Raw genomic sequence first — 27650 nt, 5'->3', positions numbered from 1 at the left:
AGTTCTCTTTCTATTCTTCTCAGCAACTCATCTTCCTCCTACCGCTTCCGTCAGTTAGAGCGCGTCATGACAGTAAGCAGCACGAAAGTTTGCGTTGGCGGCTCAACAAGCGTGGCTCTCAAGTTCCCTTGTTATTTTTCTGCGATGGACATCCTTTAAGATGCAAGTGTGAGCGGGGTGCAGGAACACAGAGCGGTGAATTATGCCGTTGCCATGAGAATGGACTGATCGAGGCACTTTTTAAGGTAGGCTACATGATGCGCAACGTAAACCTTCATCTAGAAAAGATTGTTTAATAGCCTTTAACTGTAAACTTCCGTATTGTCTCTGTGTGTACTCATTATTCACTAATAAACAAAATGTACGGCATCTTTATAAGTGAAAGTGATAAGGTAAATGTGGAGTTACTCCATCGAACGTGATTGCTGCTTGCGCGTGATTTCCTTTATAACGCAAGCTGTTTTTATGTAAGTTAGATTGAGAATGGAGAGGGTGAGAAAGATGATTATGCAGGGTTTGAGTATGACGCTAAATTTAGGCTTGAACATCCAGGAAGTCAAAACAAAAGGTTGGCGGGTTTTTAAAAGTAATGTTTTTTGTTGGCTATGTGTATCAGTTTTGCCTTTAACTATTTTTAGTAACAAAAAGGTTAGCCATGCATATCACCTTCGGTAAAAGATGCTCGTGAACATAAATCGCGAAGGCTACCGTAACAGTCCAAACATATTGACACTGTCATTGTTACTTTAGAATAGATGTACTTATTTAAATGACAAAACTTTAAAGTTTTTGTTTAAAATGACATTCAGGTTTATGGACGCTTGTTTCCATCACTAAATAAAAAATACAAAAGGTAGGCTAATTGTGACTTTTTATTTATTTTTTTCTCTTATTTTAAACATATTATAAAGTCATCATTGATTGATATAAAGTCAGAATTGCGTGATATAAAGTAGAAAAATAGTCAGTAATTTTTCCCCTCAGAATTGGACTTTATAACTTGCAATTGCGATTAAATCACACAATAGACCCTTTTCACATCTCCGTGTTTCTCAGAAGCAGAAGTCATGTTGGAACAGGAAGGGGCCGTCCCTAAACTGTTCCCACAAAGTTAGAAGCATGAAATTGTCCAAAATGTCTTGGTATGTTGAAGCATTAAGAATTCCTTTCACTGGAACTAATGGGCCAAGACCAACCTCTGAAAAACAACCCCACACCATAATTCCCCCTCCACCAAACTTTACACTTGGCACAATGCAGTCAGGCAAGTACCGTTCAACCGCCAAACCCAGACTCGTCCATCGGATTGCCAGACAGAGAAGCGTGATTGGTCACTCCAGAGTCCAGTGGCGGCGTGCTTTACACCACTGCATCCCACGCTTTGCATTGCACTTGCTGATGTAAGGCTTGGATGAGCTGCTCGGCCATGGAAACCCATTCCATGAAGCTCTCTATGCACTGTTCTTGAGCTAATCTGAAGGCCACACAAAGTTTGGAGGTCTGTAGCTATTGACTCTGCAGAAAGTTGGCTACTTCTGTGTACTGTGCACCTCAGCATACGCTGACCCCGCTCTGTGATTTTACATGGCCTACTACTTTGTGGCTGAGTCGCTGTTGTTCCCAATTGCTTCCACTTTGTTATAATACCACTAACAGTTGACTGTGGAATATTTTGGAAATGTCATGAATGGACCTGCACAGGTGTCTATCACGATACCACGTTTGAATTCATGAGAGTGACACATTCTTTCGCAAATGTTTGCTAAGAGGACACTGACAACGACAGAAAAGAGAAAAGCAGGTTACTCTGATATGAAACAAACTCTTTCCAATTATGTTAATTTTATTAATTCAAGCAATAAATACCATTTTGGCGCTCTTAAACGTGACAGATCGCTGTAGCGCCTCAGTTACGACACGTAAACTGATCATCTCTTCCTCTTTAATACTAGCTAATAAATAAACGTGAGTGAAGGTATGTTGAAAGATACAGTACAACATATAGAAATCTATCATGTCTCATGTAATTGATCAATCGTGGAAAGAGGTCAATAAAACAGCTGGAGAATAATATGTCATGTACCATTACATTTACCTCAGGAAAGCCATTTAATGACCATAGCATGTTAGTTAGCTAAAAAACTATAAACAGGAGTATTTTGCTAAATATGTGAACTATATTAATATTTTATTATATTTTTACTCATATCATTAAAATATTATAACGTTATTATTATAAATAATAAGTTGTTAATTTTACCCTTTAATAGTACCAGCTGACAGGCAGCATTGAGAGATTTTTTCCTTTAGAAAAATCAACATGTAGTTACTGTATCTGATATTTATCCAAATTAATCAATATTGAATTAACAATATCAAGAGTAGGTAACTAATAAAGGTAGCACTAATAAAATAATAGTCTACCGGTCATCGTACCATGTAAACATTGTAATATGTTGTCACTAAACTTAATGAAATTGTTTAGTTACCATATGTTTGACAATCATTCACAATACACTTATTGTGATGCCAGTATTTAAAAAAAAAAAAAAAATCCATAATTCCCACTCCAAGCTAAAGTTGTTTATGCATTTTAGTCCTGGAAAGAATCAAAACGTTCTATCTCAATGAATCTAGCATTAATGTAGGGTATTATAAACGTCAACATCATGATTTTCTGTAAAGCTTCACTTGAGAGTGATCTCTATATTGTGTTCTTTTTGCCTATTTTCCTGCTTATTTTTTTACTTTAAAAATGTTGCAGATGGTTTTGGTTAAATAATCCTGTAAGAAATGCTTTCTCATGGTAGGTGGCCGCAGGGATGGAGAGTCCTTCCAAGATTGAGAGGCGACAGGCGTGGGCGCTCAGCAGCAGCCGCAAGTGTACCGTAAGAGATGCAGAACACCGCAGCCCAACAGCAGAACAGCAGCCTCATTTCTCTCTCCAAGATGACGTCTTTGTGGATGGTGAGCATCAAGTTAATGTTTAACACATTCAGCTATGTTAATAGCTCCATGATATGGAAAGAAGCGGCATATCTCATTTCCTCTTAACCAAGCGATTTAAAGCTACACGCAAGGGGGATTAAGGCTTCACTTTTGTGTGTTTTGCTTGAAAACTGCACTTGTGGTATATTTATTTCAATAAAACACCACATGGCTTGATATTTTGGGTAACACTTAACAACATAATATGCATTCATTCAAGCTTAACTAATGCACAGATCATCATGAGTTAATGTTAGACTTATGGATTACTAACCCATTTATTAATGATTACTGCATCAGCAACAAATGAAGATTCTGTATGATTAATATTGTTAGGCAATTAATACTTTATGACACATTTAACCTATTAACCTATTAATCATACATAATCTTCATTTGTTGCTGATGCAGTAATCATTAATAAATGGTTTAGTTCTTCATGAGTCATACATTAACTCATGATTCTCTGGCTATTAGTTAAGCATGAATTAATGCATTTTAGTGCACCCGTATTGTAAAGTGTTACCGTGTTTTGTTATCTGATAGAGCGATAGTCATGCAGTCCAGTCTTTTTGTGTGCTTTATGTAGTAAATCAGCAGATGTGCAGCAATGAAAATGTACAACAAGGTCGTTTGGCATTAAAATGTTAATAAAATTGTTTTGATTTAGGTCACTTCTAAATTCAACTCGCATTATAACTGCTGCTTTGAGAGATAAAGGACAGACCACAAACAGTACATGGTTACCAGCAGATAAACTCTATTTCCAAAACAGAAAGCTCATTTACACCTCTCTCTCGCTCTCTCTCTCTCTCTCTCTCTCTCTCTCTCTCTCTCTCTCTCTCTCTCTCTCTCTCTCTCTCTCTCTCTCTCTCTCTCTCTCTCTCTCTCTCTCTGTCTCTCTCTCTCTCTCTCTGTCACACACACACACACACACACACACACACATTCTCAAACAGACAGGCTAAGATCACTATGTGCGTCTTTATTTTGTTTCCACAGGATGCTCTGCAGGAAAGATTGAAACCTGGCTCCAAGGTTGTGGGTGAGTGTTTGTGTGTCTCTATAAAAGACAGTCATTGTGTGTCAGTTGTAATAAATAACAGAAAGTGAGTGGAAAACCACAATTTATTTTTAGCTTGTTTGTTGAAGATCATACAGGTAAAAAAAAAAAAAAAACATTAACCTCTGAGGGTCAAATACCATGTTTTCACAAGGTACTGTACCTTCACCTGGAAGCTTATAGTGAACAATATTTGAGCAACAGTGTTTTGCTCTATTTATAGATTGTGCTGCGGAAGAATTTTTCCTTTCTGGATCAGGAAACAGCAGAAAAACGTGTTGATAAATCGTTGTTATTGTTTCTCACTGTTTAGGACTTTGCAAGCCATGAAGAATCTGTTTTTAAAAGTATTTCCAAGAATAATGATCAACACATTTTTTCCAATCTATTAGGAATTGAAACAACGTTTAACACATTTAGGTTATTGACTTGGAATTATATCCTGCAAAGCCTGTAAATGAAATAGTCTCTCTAATCACATTCGCAGCAGCAGTAGTCAGATGCGAGACAGAACAGAATCCACAGTGCTTGGAAAGTGAGTATTATTCTGGCTTCTTAAAGTGCCCCTATTATGGATTTTTAAAAACTACCTTTCATGTAGTGTGTAACATTTTTCAAAGTGAATGAAAACATCCTGCAAAGTTTTAAATATGAAAGTGCACCTTATATAAAGTTATTGTCTCTCAAAAGTAAGTCGACCCTGAGTCAATTCACCCTTCGCTGCAAGTTTGATTGACAGGCGATCTGACCAATCACATCGCCGAATCTGCCGTTTTGTTCGACCAGGCAGTCAGGAGAGTTAATAGATTAACGTGGGCGGACTTGAAGTTGGAAAAACGGTGTGTACTGACGTCCGCGGTTGATACAACATTTCTTTTAGTGTTCATTCGTGTTTATTTTGTGCTTATCAATGAACTAGAAGGAAGAGATAATCGGTTCACAAGCAGGCGCTACGGCGATCACGACACATTAAAGAGCCACAAAACGGTATTTATTGTTTAAATTTCTTTTTAAAAAATGACCCTTTCAAAGTTTAGACTTTGTTTCATAGCAAAAGTAACTAGCTCTGTCCTGTCTTTCGGCTTGTTGTCAGTGTCCTCTTTGCTCCGCAATGTATTTTCTCTACGTGAGAATGTGTGTGATGTGAGAGCACCATGGCTTGTCGGACATAGCAACAGTAACTAAAGGGGGCGGGTCTTTGCGAACGATCGAGTATTCGAGTTAGTAATCGAGTATTCTACCAATTATTCCATCGATTAATCGGATAATAAGTACTTTTTATTTATTAAAGAGCAATACTAAACATACAAGAGAAAATAAGACAGGTATCTTAAAAAAAGTTTTATTGCTGAAATTGCATACATTAATATCTGTGAAAACTAAACCAATTTAGTGCATTCAATTGCCATATTTTATATTCAAAATGCAAATACAAATATATAAATATACAAATAATTTTCAAATTACTTTAAAAAGGTAACCTAAAACAAAACCTACAACCTATAAATCAAAATAATAGTAATATAAATAATAATAATGCCTAAACATTGCATTTATGTTGTGCAACTTAAATTTCAAGTTTCAGCTTCAGCTCAGGTATGACATAAGCCTTTACTATCTTCTGAAGGCTTTGTGGCTTTTGTAAGAAGCAACAAATATTGGACAGGAAGGAAACTTGGAACAAGAACAAGAGTAGAGATGGGTACTAGATGCGTGGATCAGCTCTAATGTCATCGAATCCATTGTTAAAAACAAACCATCCACCCGGACATGATTATCTCTATCCGCACCCGATTGTCACATTACAATTATTCACATTTTCCGTGGTAAACGCAATGCTATCGTAACATATTAGCTACACCGATGTGGGTTGCTTTAAAAAAATCTTCTTTGGCGAAATTACATTTAAATAACCTAAACCAGGGTCGATAACCTAGCACACGGGTTAAGTACATTCAGATAATGTACATCGCACATACAGATCTACATTTTGAGCGAATCATTCATCATAGTAACACAGCTTGTTTTTATTAAGTTAGGAGCTATAAATATGATTAAAATGTGAGATTTAAATGACGCTAATCAATGAAAGCACGCAGCTCTGAAAGCAGGAGCACACAACAGTTACAGCTTGTTCTGCTATTTGTTGCCCTTAGCGTTGAGAACATTTTAATGGTGTATTTCGGATATATCAAGTATATATAAAGTCCCATTAAACATTTCACATACACATCACAATGACGGTTTTGCATGTGCAAACTCCATTCATGCTGTTCATGTGTGCTCGTATCTCTTCAGCTGACGTGCGAACTGCCGCAAATGAAGCTTAAATGTTCAGCGTCACATTCAGAAGCTCAACACACAGTTGACACACTTTGATCTTGAAATGAGCTGAAACCGAAAGTTAAAGAATGACACACATTCATTACGTTTTACCGTGAAATGAGAGTTACGCGTCATTATTAAAATCAACACATTAATGATTTATCTCTCATCCACGCCGCAATTTTTAGGAATGCTACTTTTTTTTACTTTTCCCACCTTACCCGCGGATATAACCGCAATCCGCGTAGTAACTATGCGCAAGTCCTTACACAAAAAAGTCTTTCTGAAACATGACCGTGTAGTTAAATGGACTACACAAAGCTTTGATGATTTTTTGAATTCGAGTAACTCGAGTTACTCGAGGAATCGTTTCAGCCCTAGAGTCAATTAAACTAATCGTTTGTCAAACGAGTCGCAAGCCGTTTCGTTGTGACGTCAGGACGAAACATTTGCATATTGCCCATCTACTTATTGAGTGCGCAGACACCAGGGAATGTCGAGAAGATGCTGTACTAAACAATGTGTTTATTGTGTTTCATATTGTGTAGGTCTCTGGCTAACTGACGTTATTACCGTCTTACTGAAATAATACTGTAAATCAGCGGTGGGCTGCAGTATTACCTAAAACTGTGTCTATTAATGCATATTGTCTGTAATTCTTACTACTTTGAGTAAAGATAAAGGATGGAGACAGATTTGTTTTGCAAACTGTAACGTTACATCATGAATTCACGTTAGTTCTCGGCTAACGCATGCGCTGTTATTGATACAGTTCCCGCATGTGCACCGCAATAAATTAGAAACATACACACACACACATGCGGGTTTGTTGATGGACGCACACTTGTTAATGCTGATGGTGAGGAATTACAGTTGAAACATCTCATAATGTACCTCAAACTGAGTAGCATCACTGAGAAACGTCCTGCACTGAGAAAGGTTCGGCTTTCATCATCGATTCGGACTCGCGCTGGGATTGGTGTACAATTTACGTCATTGTTACTGTCTGCAGTGTGTAGTGTACTATCGCTGAGCTTTAGGAAGCCTCCGGACGGAGCTAGAGTTCAGTTATGGTTATGGGCATTTGTTTCCGAAATATGCGCTGTACGCAATAGACCAATCACAACAGACTGGGTCATCTGACCAATCAGAGTAGAGTAGGCTCGTGGAAAGGAGGGATTTAGAGAGACTGATTCATCCATCGAGTCTTTTGAGAATCATTGCACATTGTGGTGATGTGCAATGTATATTATGAGAAAATGTATCTGTTTTTTGACCTTGATGCATGTAAACCTGTTGTTGAAGACCTCCAAAAATAAATTAGGAAACTTTAAAATAGCATAATAAGGGCACTTTAAGACCTTTGTCTCTGTGACATGCTGCAAAAAAATCTAATAATCTATAATTCTTACATTTGTTTAATAAGGGATAACGGTAGATTGTGCCACGAGGATTGAAAGACGTTCTATCTACGTGTTTCTATTTTTATCGCAGTATTTTACTGCATGCCCGCAACCCGCCCACAGACCGTTGCTGATTCAGACTTGATAAAAGTGAATTTTTCATTTGTATTTCCTCTCTCTCTCTCTCTCTCTCTCTCTCTCTCTCTCTCTCTCTCTCTCTCTCTCTCTCTCTCTCTCTCTCTCTCTCTCTCTCTCTCTCTCTCACTCACTCTCTCTCACGCTCACTCTCTCTGTTTTCTTTGCTCCATCTTATCTGTAGGAATGAAGCCAGTTCTGCCAAAAGCAGTCACCTAACAACAGGTAGGTAGAGTGCGAAACAAGTTTTTGATGCCGAATATGAATGCACAGAACCTGCACAACCATGAGCAGAATTGCAAAATGTCACTTTTACATTTTACATAAAGATAAGGGTGCCTACACAGAACCTGTACAAACATGTTGTTACACATATCTGTAATACTTTATTTTACAGTGTCCATGTTATATATGTTACATGTACTTACCATAGTAATAACAGTAGATGCACCTTAATGCTACCCTTACCCTAAGTACATATAATATATAGTACTTAAATATATAATTACACTGTAACAATGATACCTTAAAATAAAGTGTAACCCACCTATCATATGAGCTTAATGGGTTTTATACTGAGCTGATGATATTCTTTATCCCCTACCCCTAAACATAACCATCACAGAATATTTTCTGCATTTTTACATTTTGCATTATTTACACTACATTATGAGGACATTAGGTGGGTAATAATAATAATGTAGGTCAAACCAGTACACTGTTTCACATTTTACATGATGATTGTGCAGTAAAATTCATGGAATTCTTTGACTGTATTCAAATAGATCAAATTCATAGCTAAAAGCATGATCAAATTAGCTAAAATATTTAAAGGGGTCATGAACTGGCTTTTTAAAAAAAAAATGTATACTGTTGTCTGAGGTCAACTTATGACGTTTGCGTGGTTTTTACATTCAAAAACATCATAATGAATAAGTAATAGGCTATTTTCTGCCCTGGTTTCTGGCTCTCTCAAGACACGCTCGGTTTTGATGGGCATGCCGCACTGAAGACTTGGAAGTAAACGCCCACGGCTAGGATTGGATAAGATTAGTATATTTAATGAGCTTCAGCTCCCCTCAGTACATGTGGGAATTGTTTTGAAAGCGAGAAACGCTCACAGGGCTCGCAAAATGCCTTTATCAAACAAACACAAAGATTCATCTCTCATCCACCCGCGATTGATTGGAATGTTATTTTTTATTACTTGGCCGGCTCGATCGGTGAATAACCGTGACCCGTACATACACACACACACGCGCAAGAAAGGAATGTTCTTTCACTATTTAAAATAGCCCGTCGACAGGCCGGGCTTATGCTTCGGTAGCCCGTCTGATAAATATGTAGGCCCGGGACGTTGTGCTTTGCGAGCCCTGGCCTATAACGATACAAGTCCGAGTCTGATCACGAATGAACCAATAACACCTCAAATAAAGGATTCTCCAGCCTGTGACAGCGTGCTAAGGTATGTTAAGTTAGATACGTACACATAATCAATACGATCTGTGGCAATGCAATACTATCACATATAAAAAACATGTTTTACTCACATTAGTGTGTTGTACCAATCCTATCGGATCCAATATAGAAGGCACAGCATTGTTTGAATCTCAATATGTCTGCAAATCCAGTCTCTACCTGTGTCTTGTTTACAAGCGATTCCGCGGTGAAATTAAGCGAACAAACGCGCAATGTCTTACACACGTGAGCTGGAACCGGCATGTTTATTGCTCGTTAGCGTGACCTGTTTAGCTCCACGAATCGGTGGGCAGGGCTACAGAGTCAGGCGTACATATTTATCTGTTGAGGTGGCGTTTCTGCACTCTATGACGTCAGTGGTCGACATATTCTGAAATCGATCGTTTGCTAGACCTGGTGTCAATAAAAGCTTTTCTTTGACTTAACAAGGAAGTTTTCAGCTCTGGAACGTACAGGATATTCTTATATCAAGATGAACTTTTATACACTCACCTAAAGGATTATTAGGAACACCTGTTCAATTTTTCATTAATGCTATTATCTAATCAACCAATCACATGGCAGTTGCTTCAATGCATTTAGGGGTGTGGTCCTGGTCAAGACAATCTCCTGAACTCTGGCTCCTGTCTGAGTATTTCACAATCTGCTCAGTTACTGGGATTTTCACTCACAACCATTTCTAGGGTTTACAAAGAATGGTGTGAAAAGGGAAAAACATCCAGTATGCGGCAGTCCTGTGGTATGCGGCAGTCCTGTGGGCTACAATTTGCACAAGCTCACCAAAATTGGACAGTTGAAGACCGGAAAAATGTTGCCTGGTCTGATGAGTCTCGATTTCTGTTGAGACATTCAGATGGTAGAGTCAGAATTTGGTGTAAATAGAATGAGAACATGGATCCATCATGCCTTGTTACCACTGTGCAGGCTGGTGGTGGTGGTGTAATGGTGTGGGGGATGTTTTCTTGGCCCACTTTAGGCCCCTTAGTGCCAATTGGGCATCGTTTAAATGCCACGGCCTACCTGAGCATTGTTTCTGACCATGTCCATCCCTTTATGACCACCATGTACCCATCCTCTAATGGATACTTCCAGCAGGATAATGCACCATGTCACAAAGCTTGAATCATTTCAAATTGGTTTCTTGAACATGACAATGAGTTCACTGTACTAAAATGGCCCTCACAGTCACCAGATCTCAACCCAATAGAGCATCTTTGGGATGTGGTGGAACGGGAGCTTCGTGCCCTGGATGTGCATCCCACAAATCTCCATCAACTGCAAGATGCTATCCTATCAATATGGGCCAACATTTCTAAAGAATGCTTTCAGCACCTTGTTGAATCAATGCCACGTAGAATTAAGGCAGTTCTGAAGGCGAAAGGGGGTCAAACACAGTATTACAATGGTGTTCCTAATAATCCTTTAGGTGAGTGTATATCAAAGGCTCAAGGTAAAGTTGATTTCTCAATTCATCACCCCTTTAAGAAAACAAACATGCAAGAGGTGCGGGATGTGCACAGCTTTAAATAGTGAATGATGTCCATTATAGAATTATGCAGAAATCTGTGCTTTTTTTTAGACCTCTGCGGGTGCTGGCATGCCAGTGTTTAATGACTAATTGATCACTCCTTTGAGACATGTCTAAATCCTCATAAGATTGTCAAATGTAACTCTACAGGCCCTTTGAAGACAGGCCCCAGTTTTGAGGATGATCTGAGTCTGGGTGCAGAAGGTGAGTAGAAGCAACACAATAGCAACATCAACTCGGGTATAATGACAGCTGGAAGTGTTTTAACAATGTAAAAGAACACACACATCACTTTGATGAGCAGTTCTCTTCTACAAATGTCTGCTGAATGACTAATAGTTCCATATGAACTTTTGTTTTCAACCCTTGATGCATTATATTCCAGGTCTGCACAACATATTGGCTAACTGCTAATTAAAGCCAATTTTGTGTTAGACCCTTGTGCCGCACAATGCATTTTGAATAATGGGTTCTTTGAAATGTCAAACCTCTTTCTTGAGTGATATCCTTGTACTTGTCAGCAAGGGTCTCATAATCAGTCTGATGGCAGTGATTATGTACTGTATGAAGCGACGCTGCATTTATGTTTGAGAGCGAACATACAAAGTTTCTACATCTGGAAAGTAACACACATGCACTAGGCCACAGCAAGTAATGATAATGAATAAATGGTCTTTTAAGACAGGGGTGTGTTTATTTTAAGATATACACTACCAGTCTGAAGTGGAAGATTTTTTAAATGTTCTTGAAAGAAGACTCACCAAGGCTATTATTTGATAAAAAATACAATAAACACAGTAATATGGGGACCTTTTTAAATAGCTTTTTACAATGTAATATTAATATTTAATTTAAAATTTAGTATATATTTTTAATATATTTTAAAATGTAATTTATTCCTTAGCTTAAGCTTAATTTGTTGCATCTTTACTCCAGTCCTCAGTGTCACATAAACCTTCGGAAATAATTCTATTATGCATATTTGGTGTGCAAGAGATATTATTCACAAGTTCACACTTACAAATAAGTGAGATAGAATAAATGGTACGCATATTTGGCGTGCTGTCCGAGCAGAGGGCTGCGAGCTCGGTATTTGGCCCGAATCCAGAGTACTCCCCTGGATCTCTGGTTTGGGAAGTAACCAAGAGAGTGTGAGGAAGATGGGGTGGTGGAGGGATGCTGAAAACCTGAGTTGACAGTAGGGCTGCGCAATATATCGAAATTATCGAAATATCGCAATATGCATATCGCAACGGCACGCAATATCTGAATGATTTTAATAGGCTACTTCAACATTGTGAAAAGTGTACGTTTTAGGTTGATGCATATAGCAGAGAATAGACTGGGCACACGACTGTTACTTATGGGACTTGCTTGACGTTAAAAAGAGTTATTAAACGCAATAACTTGCGAAAAACAACTCCTTGCTGTCTCGCGCTGTCTGCTGTCTGACACACACACCGAAATGTGCGCACAAGCCGTTCTTTTTTTCGTGTGTTGTTACACACTCGAACTGTCAAATACACACACAGTTATGTCAAAATGGCTGTCTTGATGAGTATTCATGTTAACACAGTCAGTTATGCTTTAAGTGAAAGATATCAGTTGGGGAAAGAAATAGATTTTACACACTTAAAGCAATATCGTATCACATATCGAATGTTGCATTATTTAACAAGGATATCGCATATCGCATTTTTCTTCAATATCGCACAGCCCTAGTTGACAGGGTATTTATGTGATCCTCCATTTGTGCTGATTGGATAGACATGTTGATTACTGATTGCTGACAGCTCGGAATGACATAATGATTTAATAGATCATTTGAATGTTCTTCTCCCCAACTTTTTTAATGAAAAATCATTTATTATCATCAATGTTTGAAAGCAGTTGTGCTGCCTAATGTTTTGTGGAAACCAGGATTTTTTCATTCTTTCATTTATTTCAAATATATTTTTACTGTCACTTTTGATTAATTGAATGCATCCGATTCCTTGCTGAATAATGAAAAAAATGTGAACCCAAACATTTGAACAGTATTGTACATCATCATTTTCTTTCCTTCACTTATACCTGCTATTATTTATTTCACAGCCACAGCATTGTATGCTGCATCAGGTGTGCCACATTTTAAGTAAGAAATAGCTTGACTTTGCCGTACCATTGACTTACCTTCATTCTCTGGCTCAGGGTTACTCATTTATGCTTCTCAATCCCTTCTTTTATTGTATTTACATGGATTGTTTGTGTATCACCAGCACTCCTCAACAGAAGCTTAACCTGCCATTGTTCAACATGGGCCAGAGCGTCGCATCTAGTGCCTTCTCAACCACTACCAACAGGACTGCTTCCAGGTAAGGGCATTGCTGCGACAAAACAGAACAAACCAAATAATACCTCATTTAACTGGCCTCTTGGATGAAGGTTTCCAGCTTGGAGGAAATAAGCAAAACAATTTCCTCCACTGTGCACTTTGCTTTCATGCTTAAGATGGATTTATTCTTCTGATGAAGGTGAACTGTAAATGGTTTTGGCAAAACTAAACAAGGTGGTTGCAAATGCAGAATGATGCATGATAAAGTAGTACATTTATGCTACTTGCATGGCAATAAGACACGTCATATTAATAACCTGTATGTGGCTCTCACTGATAAGAAGGGCAGCTCTGAATCTGCTTGCTTTTTCACATTTTCTGAATTGTTTATTTCTAACATAAGCAAAATTCCTTGGACTGACATACCACATTCCTGTTGGTATCTGCATTATGAAATTATGCGAATTATTCAAAAAATAAACATGCAAGGGATGAAGAATGTGTAGAACTTTGCGAATGACAGCCACTGGAATTCCGTGGGCATAGATTCCATGCATGTCTACCTGAACCTGAGTTCTCTCACATACTTTTTTATTTTTTTTAAACATCTTTCATTATTCATGATATCTCAAAAAATCCACCAGTGTGTCTGAGGTCCTACAGATGCGTGCCGAAGATGCAGAAGAGACCCTTTTCCAGCTGGGTTTTGGTTGCGAGGAACCACAGGTGACCGCCCGCATCCCAATCCGGTTCTTCAACTTTCCATCCCAGCTCAGAGGCATCAATTTCCGCCTGTTCCTTGAATCCCAACTCACCAGGATACGCCAGGAAGATCCTTGTCTTTCATTAGCAAGTAAGGAATCACAGAATTACAGAATCTTGCTTCTACTACAGCCTTAGGCCCTGTTTACACCTGATATTAAGATGCGTTTTGGTCGATCGGATCACAAGTAGATGAGGGAGACACTTCCACTTTCAACTACTTCTGTCCTGATTTCTTTGAGGGGAGGGTCTATGGGTGGGTAAAAGTATGTTTTTTCAGATCTTTCAATCTAATGGATGAAATAAGTAGGGCTGTCCTCGACTAAATAATTTTCTAGTCGGCTAGTAGTTGTTCAAGCGATCTGTCGACTAATCGCATAAGTCAAAAATCATAATAATAAGCCTTTAATTGCATACATTTAAAGGGATAGTCCCCCCAAAAATGAAAATTACCACATGATTTAGTCACCCTCAAGCCATCTTAGGTGTATACGACATTCTTCTTTCAGACAAATACAATCGGAGTTATATAAAAAAAATGTCCGGGCTAATCCAAGCATTATAATGGCAGTGAATGGGAGCCCAAAATTTGAAGAGGAAGGCGGAAGCTAGATATTTTACTTTATAATGTTTTAAATATGGATATTTGTCTTACACCAAACCCATCAATTCGCTTCAGAAGGCCTTTATTAACCCCCGGAGCTGTGCAGATTACTTTTATAATTGGATGGATGCACTTTTTTGGGCTTCACATTTTGGGCTGCCATTCACTGCCATTATAATGCTTGGATTAGCAAAGACATTTTTTTTATATATAACTCCGATTGTATTTGTCTGAAAGAAGAATGTCATATACACCTAGGATGGCTTTAGGGTGTGTAAATCATGGGCTAATTTAAATTTTTGGCTGAACTATCCCTTTAATACATAGCCTAATCGGCTCTCAAACACACACATAAAGCGCACCAGCAAAAGTAATGATTAAGAGTGTGTCGTGAAAAAACAGAAGGAGACTGTCTGAACATTTTAATAGTTTAGCGATAATGTTTTCGGCTGCAGAGATAAAATCGACGATGTTGACTCGGAGAGCGGGGCACAACCTAATGCTTTTAGACTTTCTCAGTTTGTGTAAATCCACTTGGGGTTCAGAGTTTTTATTGTTTCCCACATTAATTGCACACATGTCTAGTACAATTATGTGGTTTTGTTTCATTAATACAGTGTATACTTTTTTCTTGATTTACCCCGAAAGAATGGAAGTGAAATGTGACAACATGCCCCATAGGTGGGGTACATTGTAACATGTGGTGGGGCACAATGTAACATGACCAAATAACAGCTTAAAATGTTACCTGATATAATCAAAAAAATATACAAGATAAACTAAAATATTTTGTCAACAAAATACATTTATTAACTTTTTAAAATAAAATAATGGCATTTTTTAATCATTTAAAATATAAGCATTTTTGAGTTTGACTACAAACACATCGCTAAATACAGCTATACAGCATAGTTCAAAACATAATAATAATTAATAATTTCTGAACATTAACTCTCAGTCATTATTCACCCTTTTCTCATGGTTTCTCAAAAGAGTTCATAAAAGTATATATAATGGCATATTTCTAATAGGGGCTCATTGTAACGCAGTGTTACAACGCACCCCATCTGCGCAACTGGGATTTAACCCCGGCTTGTGTCTTCTGCTGGTTAGATCAGCATTAAAGAACCATCTCAACTGTTAAATAACAGATATAAGATTAAAATAATATCGGATTTGTCTTATTTTAAATAAACACAAAAAACAGAGATGAAAACTAAACTTAAGTAAGAAATTTACTTTTGCTATGGTTAAATACATGTTCAGTGATTTCTTCCAGAGATTTTTTAATTTTGGCGCTATTTTTTCTCTAAATAATGTTGATATGATAACTAGTAAATACACTAAGTTTCGTGATTCTGGCATGTGTGGAAAGGGTTAAAACATGCACGTTACAACTAACCCCGCGTTAGGTTGTGCCCCGCGCTCCCCTAAACGTTTCATACAGATGACATAATCTGAGAATATGTTTTCTACTTAAATTGGCTCATTTAAAAGTAGACATTTCAAGCTTTCTACAGATATATTTCTCAAGTCTTAAGTTTTTTTTTTTTTTCTGCGACTAACCAAATAATACAATTTTGGACGACCAAGCCTCTTTTAAAACTGCACATTTTAGAGTGCCATTTTATTGTAAGGCACACCTGTGCAATAATCATGCTCTCTAATGAGCATCTTGATATGCCACACCTGTGAGGTGGATGGATTATCTCAGCAAAGGAGAAGTGCTCACTAACACAGATTTAGACAGATTTGTAAATAGTATTTGAGAGAAATGGGCCTTTTGTGTACATAGAAAAAGTCTTAGATATTTGAGTTCAGCTCATGAAAAATGGGGGCAAAAACAAAAGTGTTGCGTTTATAATTTTGTTCAGTGTACATATGAACACGGCCAGAGACGACGGAAAAACATATGGAGAGCAGGAGTTTTTCGTTTCTGCTCTGACAGCCACAAGACCACGGCGAACGTGGAATGGTGAGAGTACATTGAGCTTGGTACGTTTTTATTCTTCAAACCAAACTTGGGTCTCCAGCCAACAAAGTTTATATCCCGTCTGGCTAGTGTGCTTCCCATAATGTTTACGCATTAGGTAAGTAGGCGAAGAGTAGGCGGTCTTTTGCGGCTGTTCAAACACTTTCGACCACATGAGGGTTTACACTACGAAAGCAATACGGTCAAATACGTTTTCGACAACCTCTGGAAGTGGTCGAAAGCGTCGTCCGCTTGTGATCCGGTTGATCAAAATACATCTTAATACCAGGTGTGAACAGGGCCTTAGAAACATTGTTACATTCACTCGTCTTGTTTTGGCACAGGTCGTTTCCGACAAGTAGAGGCATTGACGGCAATGGCCAACGCATTCTATTCGCTGTACTCCCACGTGTCCCGAACGCCACTCCAGAAGCTTGCGCCACCCCAGTTGACCTTCAACTCCCCAATCGTGGAGAGGACCATGTCTCGAACCAGTGTCCGCAGTGAACCACGCTCTCCTGTTGAAAGACTAAAAGACACTATCTCCAAGATGTGCTTGTACACGGGGTCCCGTGGCTCAGACTCCACGTCTCCAAGCAATTCCCCTCGTAAGCGTAAATATAGTCTGTCGGGTGTAATTGAGAAGAGTGCAGAAAATGACGACGCTAACGACCAAGATTTATGCCTTCAAATGGAAGTAGATGACTTGGACTGGTTTACAGAGAGCAAGAAAGAACTTGAGGAGAAGACGTACGAGGAAAACACTGAAAGGACTGATTGTTTTGAGCATATATCTTGCCATCCACTATCCGAGACGGAAAATGAAGACGCACACAACCTCAGGCATACATTAGAAGAGTGTACACCTTGTCAGGAGCCAAACACAGACATGGAGTCCAAAGGTTGTACCCTGCATTCTGTTCACTCCAATACATTCAAAGTTACCGCGAAACCTGTTCCTATCGTTACTCATGATGTCATATGCCCTCAGGTTGTTGAATATGTCAATCAGGCACCTTATCGCTGCATACACACAAATAGTATGGATGGCAAAGACTCGCCTTTTGCACACCAGATGACAAATACACCTTCCGTAAGACAATCTAACGCAATGAATTTACCCAAGTCACTATGTCAGATCACAGTCACCGGATGGGAGGATGACGCCACCCTCCCCAACAGAGACAAACAGGAGCAGTGTTCATCCACCGTCGAGAGGTACCTAAGCCCTCTGAAACCAGTAATCCTGAGCAAACAAGGCAACTCCTTTGAGCTGGAAGAGGTACGTTATCATCTCATCATTTTAATGCATTTTTATGTCAAGAGCAAAAGCTTGCCCACACAAATTCTCCCATAAGACGTCATTAACAGAATATTACTCAACTCTTTATTGCTGAATCCACCTCCAAACTTCCTCTTCATGTTCCACCCCTGCATAGAGATTATGCGGCTCGTTGCTATTTTTATTGCTGCAAGCTTTTGTACTAATACTTTTTACACTATCACAGTTGCTCATACTTCATGTCAGGGATTTAAAAACCACAAAGAACACCTTAGCAAGAGCGTAGTAGTTTTGTAATGGAAAGCAGCACTCACATTATCCTCTGACAGTGCAAAAATCTAGTTTTTAATACTGTTGTGGTATCATAACTAAGTATAGAGTTTCAATTCAGGTTCACAGTGCAGAGGAAGAGGAAGCCACTTCATCAGAATTCTGCTCCACAGTCACATTGTCTGTTTCGACGCAGCATTCCAAATGTAAGTAACATGAGCAGTCTTGAACATGATCAGAATTCACGAGGCAAATTCTAGCCACCAATTTGACTAATTCTTGATCAGATTAGTAAACCCAAATCAACTGAACATGTTTTAATCAGCCATGCAGTGTTATCAGCCAAATAAGCAAAATCGCCCTTACAAGTTCACAGTAAGCAGCATGTGTTGATGTGGTGAGAAAGGGAGGTGTGGTGCTGACTTGTTAAAAACACATTGCATGCAGTAAAACGCAAGAATTTGGTCCAGCTGATCTTGTCTGCTTTATCGCTAAAACATTTCCGGGGAAACAACCTAACAGGAAGCCGCAAGAAAATCTGCATACTATCATTTTTGTTCACAGACACCGTTAAAAAAGAGTTTTTTTAACGTTTTCCTAGTCAGTTTTCTTACGCATTTACCATTTCTCTTTTCCAGCGACGCCTCTGCGAGGGGACAGTTTTCAGTCAGACAGCAGTGGATATGCTGAAGAGGATGTGCACCATTCCCTCTTTACCCCAGAGAAAACATAACATCAAAACGTAGCCTAATGAAGAAGCACAAAGTGTGTCTACTAATACCCTTAAAGTCAACATGAAATGGTGTTAGCAAACCCATTTTCCTAAGTGGTTTTAGCCATCAGTAAATTGATTGGCTTGACTTCATGTACAGATGAATCCAGCACAATAAGACCAGTGGCCCGTTGTTGCATAAACTTCTAAGACTAATCTTACAAGTTAGTCATCTTTTTATTTCTTTTTCTTTAAAGGGTTACTTCAGCGATTTAGCATTAAGCTTTGTATCAGTAGAAACCCGGTAGTATATTCTAATTATGGTACTTTTCCCCCCCATGTCCCCCTGAGACGAGAGAATTATGCATTTTATTTCTGGAAAAAATCCTCAGATGACGACAATATCGTAATTTTGCGTCATCTGAGGATTTTTTGGCCAGAGGCTAGAGACTACAGCCAGTAGTAGGAGCTAGTTCTGCATGTTATCAACCCGCCCATAAGGGAGGGATCTCACTCACAGAATGTAAATGCGCACGGCCGCTCTCATCGGGCATTAATAAAGGAGCGGTGCAGAGCAAAGTGAGTGTTTAAACTTTTCAATTAATTCCTATGAAAGTTAAGCTTCCATAGGCATGATCTGAAAACGCGCCAGACTGGACACGCGTCGTGAATGACAGTCGCACTTACCTTAGCTCTGCTCAGATCTTCTCTCTCATGATGAATGAAATCTGACTCCTGCTGCGTTTGAGACGTGACTTTCGTTCGGCTCACTCGCACGTTTTTGAAAAGACACATTCAGTTTTTAAATGTAGTGTTTATTCTCTAACTGAACAAAATGATTGTATTACTATGAAAAACTAAACGACAGTGGGGAAGTGATTACCAGTGGCCGTGGCTTTGGGAGTGGCCTCGTTGGGCAGTGAAGCAAGTGCATTATGGGAGTTGGTGTCTTTCATCCACATGAGACAAAAATAAATTTTCTTGTCTTTTCTCAGTCTAGAAGGCACCAAACTCAAAAATAATTTCACATTTCTACTACATAAATGACCAAGTTTAAATACACATTCATCTTCCCAGAGCTGAAGTACCCCTTTAAAGGGATAGTTCACCCAAATATGAAAATTCTGTCACTAATTACTCACCCTCATGTCGTTCCAAACCTGCAAGACTTCGTACATATAAACATTCATCTACTCACACATCAGTTGTGGTAAACGGAAGCTCAAGTATGTTCGCTTGACAACCAATGAGGTTCATTCTCGTGTGTTACGCAGCACGTTTGAGCTTCTACAAGAACCAATGAGGTTCATTCTCGTGTGTTGCGCTGCACGATTGAGCTTCATCAAGAACCAATGAGGTTCATTCTCGTGTGTTACGCAGCACGTTTGAGCTTCTACAAGAACCAATGAGGTACATTCTCGTGTGTTACGCAGCAAGATTGAGCTTCATCAAGAACCAATGAGGGTCATTCTTGTGATACACAGCACGTTTGAGCTTCATCAAGAACCAATGAGGTTCATTCTCGTGTTACGCAGCACGTTTGAGCTTCTACAAGGAACCAATGAGGTTCATTCTCGTGTTACACAGTACGATTGAGTTTCCTCAAGAACCAATGAAGTTTGATTGATCTCATTTGAATCTAGAAAAGTAAGATTACTACCTGCTAGTTGGTCATATTAGTTTTTAAAGCTGCAATCTGTAAGTTTCTGCGCTCCAGCGGTTAATAAACAGAACTGCATGCGTCTTGCGGAAGAACATTGCAGCCGGAGATACTTCTCTCTGTTTATATCTATGGTGAGTCACGCAGGGACTGTGCTCCTCCGCAGGGGTTCCGGTGTGAAATAGTCCCAATATAAACCCTTATCATGTGTACCATAATGATTCAGGGTAAAACAGAGCACAGTTTGGAAAATGGATTCATGTTGTACATTCTCATTATATAATTTTTGTAAATCTTGAACACACAAAAAAAAGTTACGGACAGCAGCTTTAAGAAACATGCAGCTGGCCCCGAGCATGTATTAATGTTGATTTTAACGTGTAAATGAACAACACAGTGACATAACTTATGGTTTTTAAGTAGTTTTATTTGTGTTAGGCTTCTCACTCTGTGCACTTTTTGGTCGTATTCTTGAGATGAATGAGCTGCAGTACATATTGCCTTTATTTGTAATTCCTCAATGGTAATAAATAATTTATTTGAATTATGGAGTTTTGGTTAACTGACAGCCTTTGTGCCAGTATGTCTTGTCAAACAATTACTAACACAACTACATGCAGTATTTGCATACATTTTCTTCAGGTTGACAACTGACACATTTAAAGTCAACTCTACTTCCCTTGTGGTGCCATAAGGCAGGGATTTTCTAACTTTATGATGCCAAGGACCCCCAAGCCTGTTAAGTGATTACAACAGGGCCACGCTTGCAATAAACTTTCTAGTAATATACTGTTGTCTAGGATGAATACAATTTTCTAAATGACTAATTGCCAAAATCAATACATAAGAATGTCAATTTCAACAGTTTATTGTTCCAAGATAAAATATCCAATAGATTACAGATTAAGCAATTTGGTACAAATCACATCTGTCGTCACAGTACTACTGTTGCTCATAAATGCTATTATACTGAATATGAACATTACAGAGTCCAAATGTAATCATGTAGCCAGAAACAATTACACAGAGGTAGATATTTACCACAAACTGTCGGGCTCATATTAAAAATGATATAGCTTCAATGGCCAAGGAAAAAAGACTTTATTTTACACATATATTCTACGAGACAAAATAAATGTTAATGAATAATTTCTATTACAAAAAAAATGAAATTAAAATAAGTATACAAAAGTGAAATATTTACAAAATATAAAAAAAAAAAAAAGTCATACCGTCTATTTTAATGTAATCAATTCATCAAGTTCACAAAGTATCTATGCCATAATTTAAATAAAAGAAGAAAGAAAAAAATTGAGGGAAAATTCTTCTGGGCAAATTATTTGCGGAGAAATAAATATGACTTTTCCCTCATTCATTTCAGAAATAAATTCACATGGAACACCTGTGAACATTTGTCCTCAGGTTTTGAATGAATAGTGTACCCAGTCTTTGTTTGGAGGCACTGTGGAGCAAGGGTACACTTTTTTGTCATATTTAAGGAGAAAATTATGCAATCAGTACATCCTCCAGCTGGGACTCAACACAGGTGCCTTGCAGACAATTATAGTGCATCTACTGTGTCAAACAAGCCCCGTCGCAGAACTGGTGGTAGGAGAGTTCAACTTAAATTCACCTGATTTTCCTATTTTCCACTCGGGAACAAAATGAAGGAAAAAAAAAAAAAGTTACAGGTGAGCCATTATTGTGGCTTATTTCCCCCCTGCCATGATCTTGAGGTACTGAAGGGCATTGTGGGCAGCGCTGGCACGTGCCGCATCCAGGCTGGAGGCAAATCCGTGGCAGACGGTAATCGGTTGCGTGGACAACTCCACCAGACACTGGTAAAGGCCGCTCAAACTGCGCTCCTCTGAATAAACAAATAAAGTCCAAATAATAGTCAATTTCTAAAAGACATCCAACTTCAGAATCTAAGGCTGGTTCTCGTTTTGCTTATTGACATGAGCAGAGTAGTTAGTGGTTTCAATATCTCATTAAAGCACTTAAATGATTTGACGGGCTGGTTAGACTGGCCTTGAATCTCACCTATGTCCAGGTAGCTGACGTCGAAGCGTTGTTCCTCAGAAAGTTCATGAAGGACAGAACAAAAATTGAAGTCATTGGAGTCGGGCTGGCCGAGAGGATGACAGCGCAACTGTAGGATTTTCTCTCCTGCCGAGTTCCGCAGAGAGTCCCATGTGCAGCCGAGACCTTTAGACTTCCCTCCCTCTAGTCTGCCACCGATTTGCTATTGAAAAAAACCAGGTGATTTCTTAAAACCACACTAAAATTGAGGCTACAGCATAATCTCCATTACTAAATAATGCACGTCTTACCGTACTGAAGGTGTCATCTTCTGCTTCGGCCTCATGGCTGCTACGCATGTCCACTGGTACATCATGGATACGAGAGAGCATCTTTGCTGCTGCATTTCTTTTAGCAAGCTTTTTTGATGTGCCACTACCTTCAAAACAATGTAACGCACAATTAAGACTACAGTTTTGACAAAGAAACATCAAAACAAAAGACATTCAATCCTTTGAATGGGTTGAATATTTAGAAATAACGACTATAGACATAAAGATGTACGTACCTATCTCAACAAACCTCTCCACCCTGCAGGTCATTGTAAATTCTTTGCGGTGTGCAGGTCCAGACTCTTGAGTGACTGTGTACTCGGGTAAACGCCAGCCTTTCTGCACTACTAGTTCCTGTGGAAATTGCATTTTATTTTGCATTATTTTATTTTATGGCTGATTACAATAATATTATCAATAGGTATGCTTTTTTTTCTTTACAATAAAAAAGATTGGAAAAGATATATCAAGGAGCAATAAATGTATATATATGGGGTGTAACGGTACACGTATTCGTACCGAACCTTTTCGGTAAAGGGCTTTCGGTTCTGTGCACATGTGTACCGTTCCAAATGCAATCTTTAACTGTAGGCTTGTTTTAAGCGCGGAACATACTTAAATCCTAGTTCCCACACGAACATATTAAGTATTCAGTCCATTTTATCACGAAATTCAAACGATAAAATGCCGTTTTGACACTCTTTAATGTGACGTGACTGATCACTGTATAGGCGCGTCAGGTGAAGCGTGTGAACGTGATTATCTCTTCCTAAAGAATAAACATGAATTAATATCTTAAGGCATGTTGAGGATACATTACAATTTACTGAAACGTATCATATGTCGTGTAATCGCTCAATCAGTGTTTCAGCGGTGGAAAGGTCAATAAAACAGCAACAATGTCACATAGCATCACATTTACCTCAGGCAGTCATTCAGTGTCCACAGCTGTTAGTTCACTAGAGAGATGAACTCTTTCGCAAAAAATATGCACTATATTAGCATATATATATTAGGGCTGTCAAATTGATTAATCGCATCTAACATAAAATATATTATTGCATAAAAATATAGTATATTTATAAAAAAATATATATTGTATATATATATATATATATATATATATTACACACTTACCTAAAGGATTATTAGGAACACCATACTAACACTGTGGCATTGATTCAACAAGGTGCTAAAAGCATTCTTTAGAAATGTTGGCCCATATTGATAGGATAGCATCTTGAAGTTGATGGAGATTTGTGGGATGCACATCCAGGGCACTAAGCTCCCGTTCCACCACATCCCAAAGATGCTCTATTGGGTTGAGATCTGGTGACTGTGGGGGCCATTTTAGTCCAGTGAACTCATTGTCATGTTCAAGAAACCAATTTGAAATGATTGGAGCTTTGTGACATGGTGCATTATCCTGCTGGAAGTAGCCATAAGAGGATGGGTCATGGGACATGGTGGTCATAAAGGGATGGACATGGTCAGAAACAATGCTCAGGTAAGCTGTGGCATTTAAACGATGCCCAATTGGCACTAAGGGGCCTAAAGTGTGCCAAGAAAACATCCCCCACACCATTACACCACCACCACCAGCCTGCACAGTGGTAACAAGGCATGATGGATCCATGTTCTCATTCTGTTTACGCCAAATTCTGATTCTACCATCTGAATGTCTCAACAGAAATCGAGACTCATCAGACCAGGCAACATTTTTCCAGTCTTCAACTGTCCAATTTTGGTGAGCTCGTGCAAATTGTAGCCTCTTTTTCCTATTTGTAGTGGAGATGAGTGGTACCCGGTGGGGTCTTCTGCTGTTGTAGCCCATCCGCCTCAAGGTTGTGTGTGTTGTGGCTTCACAAATGCTTTGCTGCATACCTCGGTTGTAACGAGTGGTTATTTCAGTCAAAGTTGCTCTTCTATCAGCTTGAATCAGTCGGCCCATTCTCCTCTGACCTCTAGCATCAACAAGGCATTTTCGCCCACAGGACTGCCGCATACTGGATGTTTTTCCCTTTTCACACCAATTCTTTGTAAACCCTAGAAATGGTTGTGCATGAAAATCCCAGTAACTGAGCAGATTGTGAAAGACTCAGACCGGCCCGCCTGGCACCAACATCCATACCACGCTGAAAATTGCTTAAATCACCTTTTTTTCCCATTCTGACATTCAGTTTGGAGTTCAGGAGATTGTCTTGACCAGGACCACACCCCTAAATGCATTGAAGCAACTGCCATGTGATTGGTTGATTAGATAATTGCATTAATGAGAAATTTAACAGGTGTTCCTAATAATCCTTTAGGTGAGTGTGTATGTATGTGTATATGTATGCATGTATATGTATGTGTGTGTGTATATATATATATATATATATATATATATATATATATATATATATATATATATATATATAATCTACTTCCAATATTGGACTAAATGGGTAGATTAACTTTAACATAAAATCTGCAGTTCAATAAAGGCTAAGGATCTTGATCATGATCACTCACCTGCAAAGCTCCAACTGGATTGCACTCAGCTTGTTGTGTTGAATTGGATGATTTCATCTCTGACTGAGTGCTAAAACACAATGATGTAAAGACAGAAACCTCTGTTCATTTTTTTTTGACTACGCCAACTTATTTCTATACGTCATGTAATGCATTTTCTGTTCAAATGGGCTCCAAGCACACAATCAGATCTTTACCATTCTGCCTCCATATCAATCCCGACAAACCCTTCTCCCTCCATTCCATTTCCTCCGATCCCTGCCAGCATTCCTCCTTTCAGCATTTTCAGGGCAGCTTCGGCGGCTTTGTGCTTGGCAGCTTTCTTGCTGGGGCCCTGGCCGGTGCAGCTGATGTCTCCCACAGACACGCGGAAGGTGAAGTTGGGCTGGTGGGCCTGACCCTCAGCCTTCAGCAGGTCGTACACTGGAGTCTTGCCTATCCGCGTTCCATATTCCTGCAGCAGACTGATGGGCGTCTTCCCGGGGTTCACAGCCAGCATTTGCTCAATACTGTGAACAGAGAAACACATGGAGGATGTTACCGTCTAAGCTAGACAGTTTTCCAGGTAAGAAGACGACTTGTGTCAAGAAATTACGCAAAACTAGTATGCATTGCCACCCTGTGTTGAATAATAACAGTACAAGCTTAAGTAAAAGTCATTTATCAAAATAATGAGATGCCAGATATTCAGGGTCATATCAAGAGAAGTAAAATCACAATGACTTGTCTTAAAACCTAATGAGATGCATTTTGTGGATCACTAATTTTACGCTTGATGAAGACTATGATTCAACATTTCGAATTATACAGTCATACTGCTGATGAGATCCGTTTAAACCAGGGGTCAAGAACCTTTTTTGACCAAAGAGCCTATATTTTTGTTGTTGGTTAATGCATTTCTAAAACTTATTTATTTAAATACGATTCGTTTAATGATTGTGAACACAAATTAGGACACCATGGCAAACCAAATTAATACAAAACCGATGAAAGCACAAAGCTGGCACGGAGGCATGCATATGTATATAATTACAATGTAGAGTAATTGGCTGATTTTATTGTAAACAATCTACATGTAGGATAACTATGAAGTTGTTTTTTTTTTTATATAAATAAAATACCCTACCATTTACAGTAGGCCTACATGAAAGATCTCGTCACATATTAAAAAAATAAGTATTTTTTTTATTATTAATGATTTGATTAAATGTTCTAAGAATTCTATAAAAGTAGATCTTTTTTGAAGAAACCTTTGTGAAAATAAAATTGCCACAAGAATAAGTCAGTTAACAGTAGACTCTATTACTTTTTTTTAAAACAAAAAAACAAATAACATCCTTCATGCAACGATTACGATTAATATTAGCTTTAGAAATACAATAGAAACTCAAATCAATCAAGAAAAGTGATGAAATATAACGAGAAAAAAAAGACAAATGTCTTCACCTTCATTTGAAGATGCATGTATCTGTTACATCACAGTATTAGTGGGTGTCGCATTGCTTCTGCTCCAGCTCCAGCTCTCTTACGAGCGATTTTAAACACAACGAGAGTCGATTCCTGTGCTGGAGTCGACTCTGACACTAGGGCTATTGAGAGTCGAGGAATCGACTCTTTTGGAGTCGACTCCCCATCACTAGTGGTGTGTGTCCTCAGTCGTTGTGTATGACGCGCAATTTTTCCTATGTAACCATTTAAAGTCGGCAGGTGTATGATGCCTAGTGTTTTAAAATCGGTTCAGATTTTAAAAGTCGTGCGGTGTATTTCAGTCTTTAGACAGTGAATCGAAGGACCGTTTTTAGTGATTCGAATGTTCTAATCATAGCGACACAAACGTTAGATTTAATGTGTTTTGGAAGGCAGGAAACACGGGTCCTGTTTGTCTTGCCATTAAAAACATGCATTACAAAATAATAAAAACAAATCTCATTAAAAACATGCATTACAAAATAATAAAAACAAATCTGTTTGTCGTGGTCATTTATGAGCTAAAAGCCGGTGAGTGGTTAATTTTTACCTGGTATACCCAGAGTTTCTCTTGCCGTTATCCGGGCTTTTCTCGTCGTTCATTCCCCAATAACAGATAGAGAGCTGACTTGTTTCGGACTGCAGAAACCCCCCGAGGTGACTGTAACCCCCCTGATATCATTAATAGGTTTCAATGCGGGGAGGACTGAGGCACGAGGAGACAGTGAACCCCTCTCTCTCACACCGTCCCGCATTACAGAACACAATCGGACTGAATTATAAAGCGGACCACAAGGGCGGCTATTGTATTTCATAAT

At 38.7% G+C, this 27650-nt stretch overlaps 2 protein-coding genes across 2 annotated transcripts; one reads left to right on the top strand and one right to left on the bottom strand.

Moving 5' to 3' along the window:
• Positions 1 to 94: 94 nt before the first annotated feature.
• On the top strand, positions 95 to 21045 carry tespa1 (thymocyte expressed, positive selection associated 1). The gene is made up of 12 exons (XM_079841241.1): positions 95 to 245; positions 2811 to 2967; positions 3991 to 4033; positions 4539 to 4586; positions 8099 to 8139; positions 11072 to 11125; positions 13016 to 13055; positions 13180 to 13275; positions 13880 to 14088; positions 16918 to 17855; positions 18247 to 18331; positions 18764 to 21045. The coding sequence occupies exons 2-12, from the start codon at positions 2823 to 2825 to the stop codon at positions 18856 to 18858; spliced, it is 1794 nt and encodes a 597-aa protein (XP_079697367.1). The 5' UTR covers positions 95 to 245; positions 2811 to 2822; the 3' UTR covers positions 18859 to 21045.
• Positions 20915 to 27611, bottom strand: tarbp2 (TAR (HIV) RNA binding protein 2). Its single transcript, XM_079841242.1, has 7 exons — positions 27383 to 27611; positions 25563 to 25874; positions 25366 to 25435; positions 23088 to 23205; positions 22831 to 22958; positions 22541 to 22742; positions 20915 to 22364 (listed from the first exon to the last, which is right to left on the bottom strand). The coding sequence occupies exons 1-7, from the start codon at positions 27433 to 27435 to the stop codon at positions 22207 to 22209; spliced, it is 1041 nt and encodes a 346-aa protein (XP_079697368.1). The 5' UTR covers positions 27436 to 27611; the 3' UTR covers positions 20915 to 22206.
• Positions 27612 to 27650: the final 39 nt, after the last annotated feature.

The sequence above is a fragment of the Gobio gobio genome, assembly GCF_949357685.1.
Source record: "Gobio gobio genome assembly, chromosome: 17".
Taxonomy (NCBI): Eukaryota; Metazoa; Chordata; class Actinopteri; order Cypriniformes; family Gobionidae; genus Gobio; species Gobio gobio.
The sequence above is the reverse complement of the archived record's forward strand: the minus strand, read 5'-3'. Positions and strand labels throughout refer to the sequence as shown.

Bases quoted from the DNA above. Each gene is read 5' to 3' on its own strand.
- tespa1 (XM_079841241.1), top strand. From the start codon at position 2,823: ATGGAGAGTCCTTCCAAGATTGAGAGGCGACAGGCGTGGGCGCTCAGC. The intron at 4,587-8,098 runs GTGAGTATTATT...TCTTATCTGTAG, and splicing joins GAATCCACAGTGCTTGGAAA to GAATGAAGCCAGTTCTGCCA. The intron at 18,332-18,763 runs GTAAGTAACATG...TCTCTTTTCCAG, and splicing joins TTCGACGCAGCATTCCAAAT to CGACGCCTCTGCGAGGGGAC.
- tarbp2 (XM_079841242.1), bottom strand. From the start codon at position 27,435: ATGAACGACGAGAAAAGCCCGGATAACGGCAAGAGAAACTCTGGGTAT. The intron at 25,436-25,562 runs GTAAAGATCTGA...ATTGTGTTTTAG, and splicing joins ATTGATATGGAGGCAGAATG to CACTCAGTCAGAGATGAAAT. The intron at 22,743-22,830 runs GTAAGACGTGCA...TTTTTTCAATAG, and splicing joins AAGATGACACCTTCAGTACG to CAAATCGGTGGCAGACTAGA.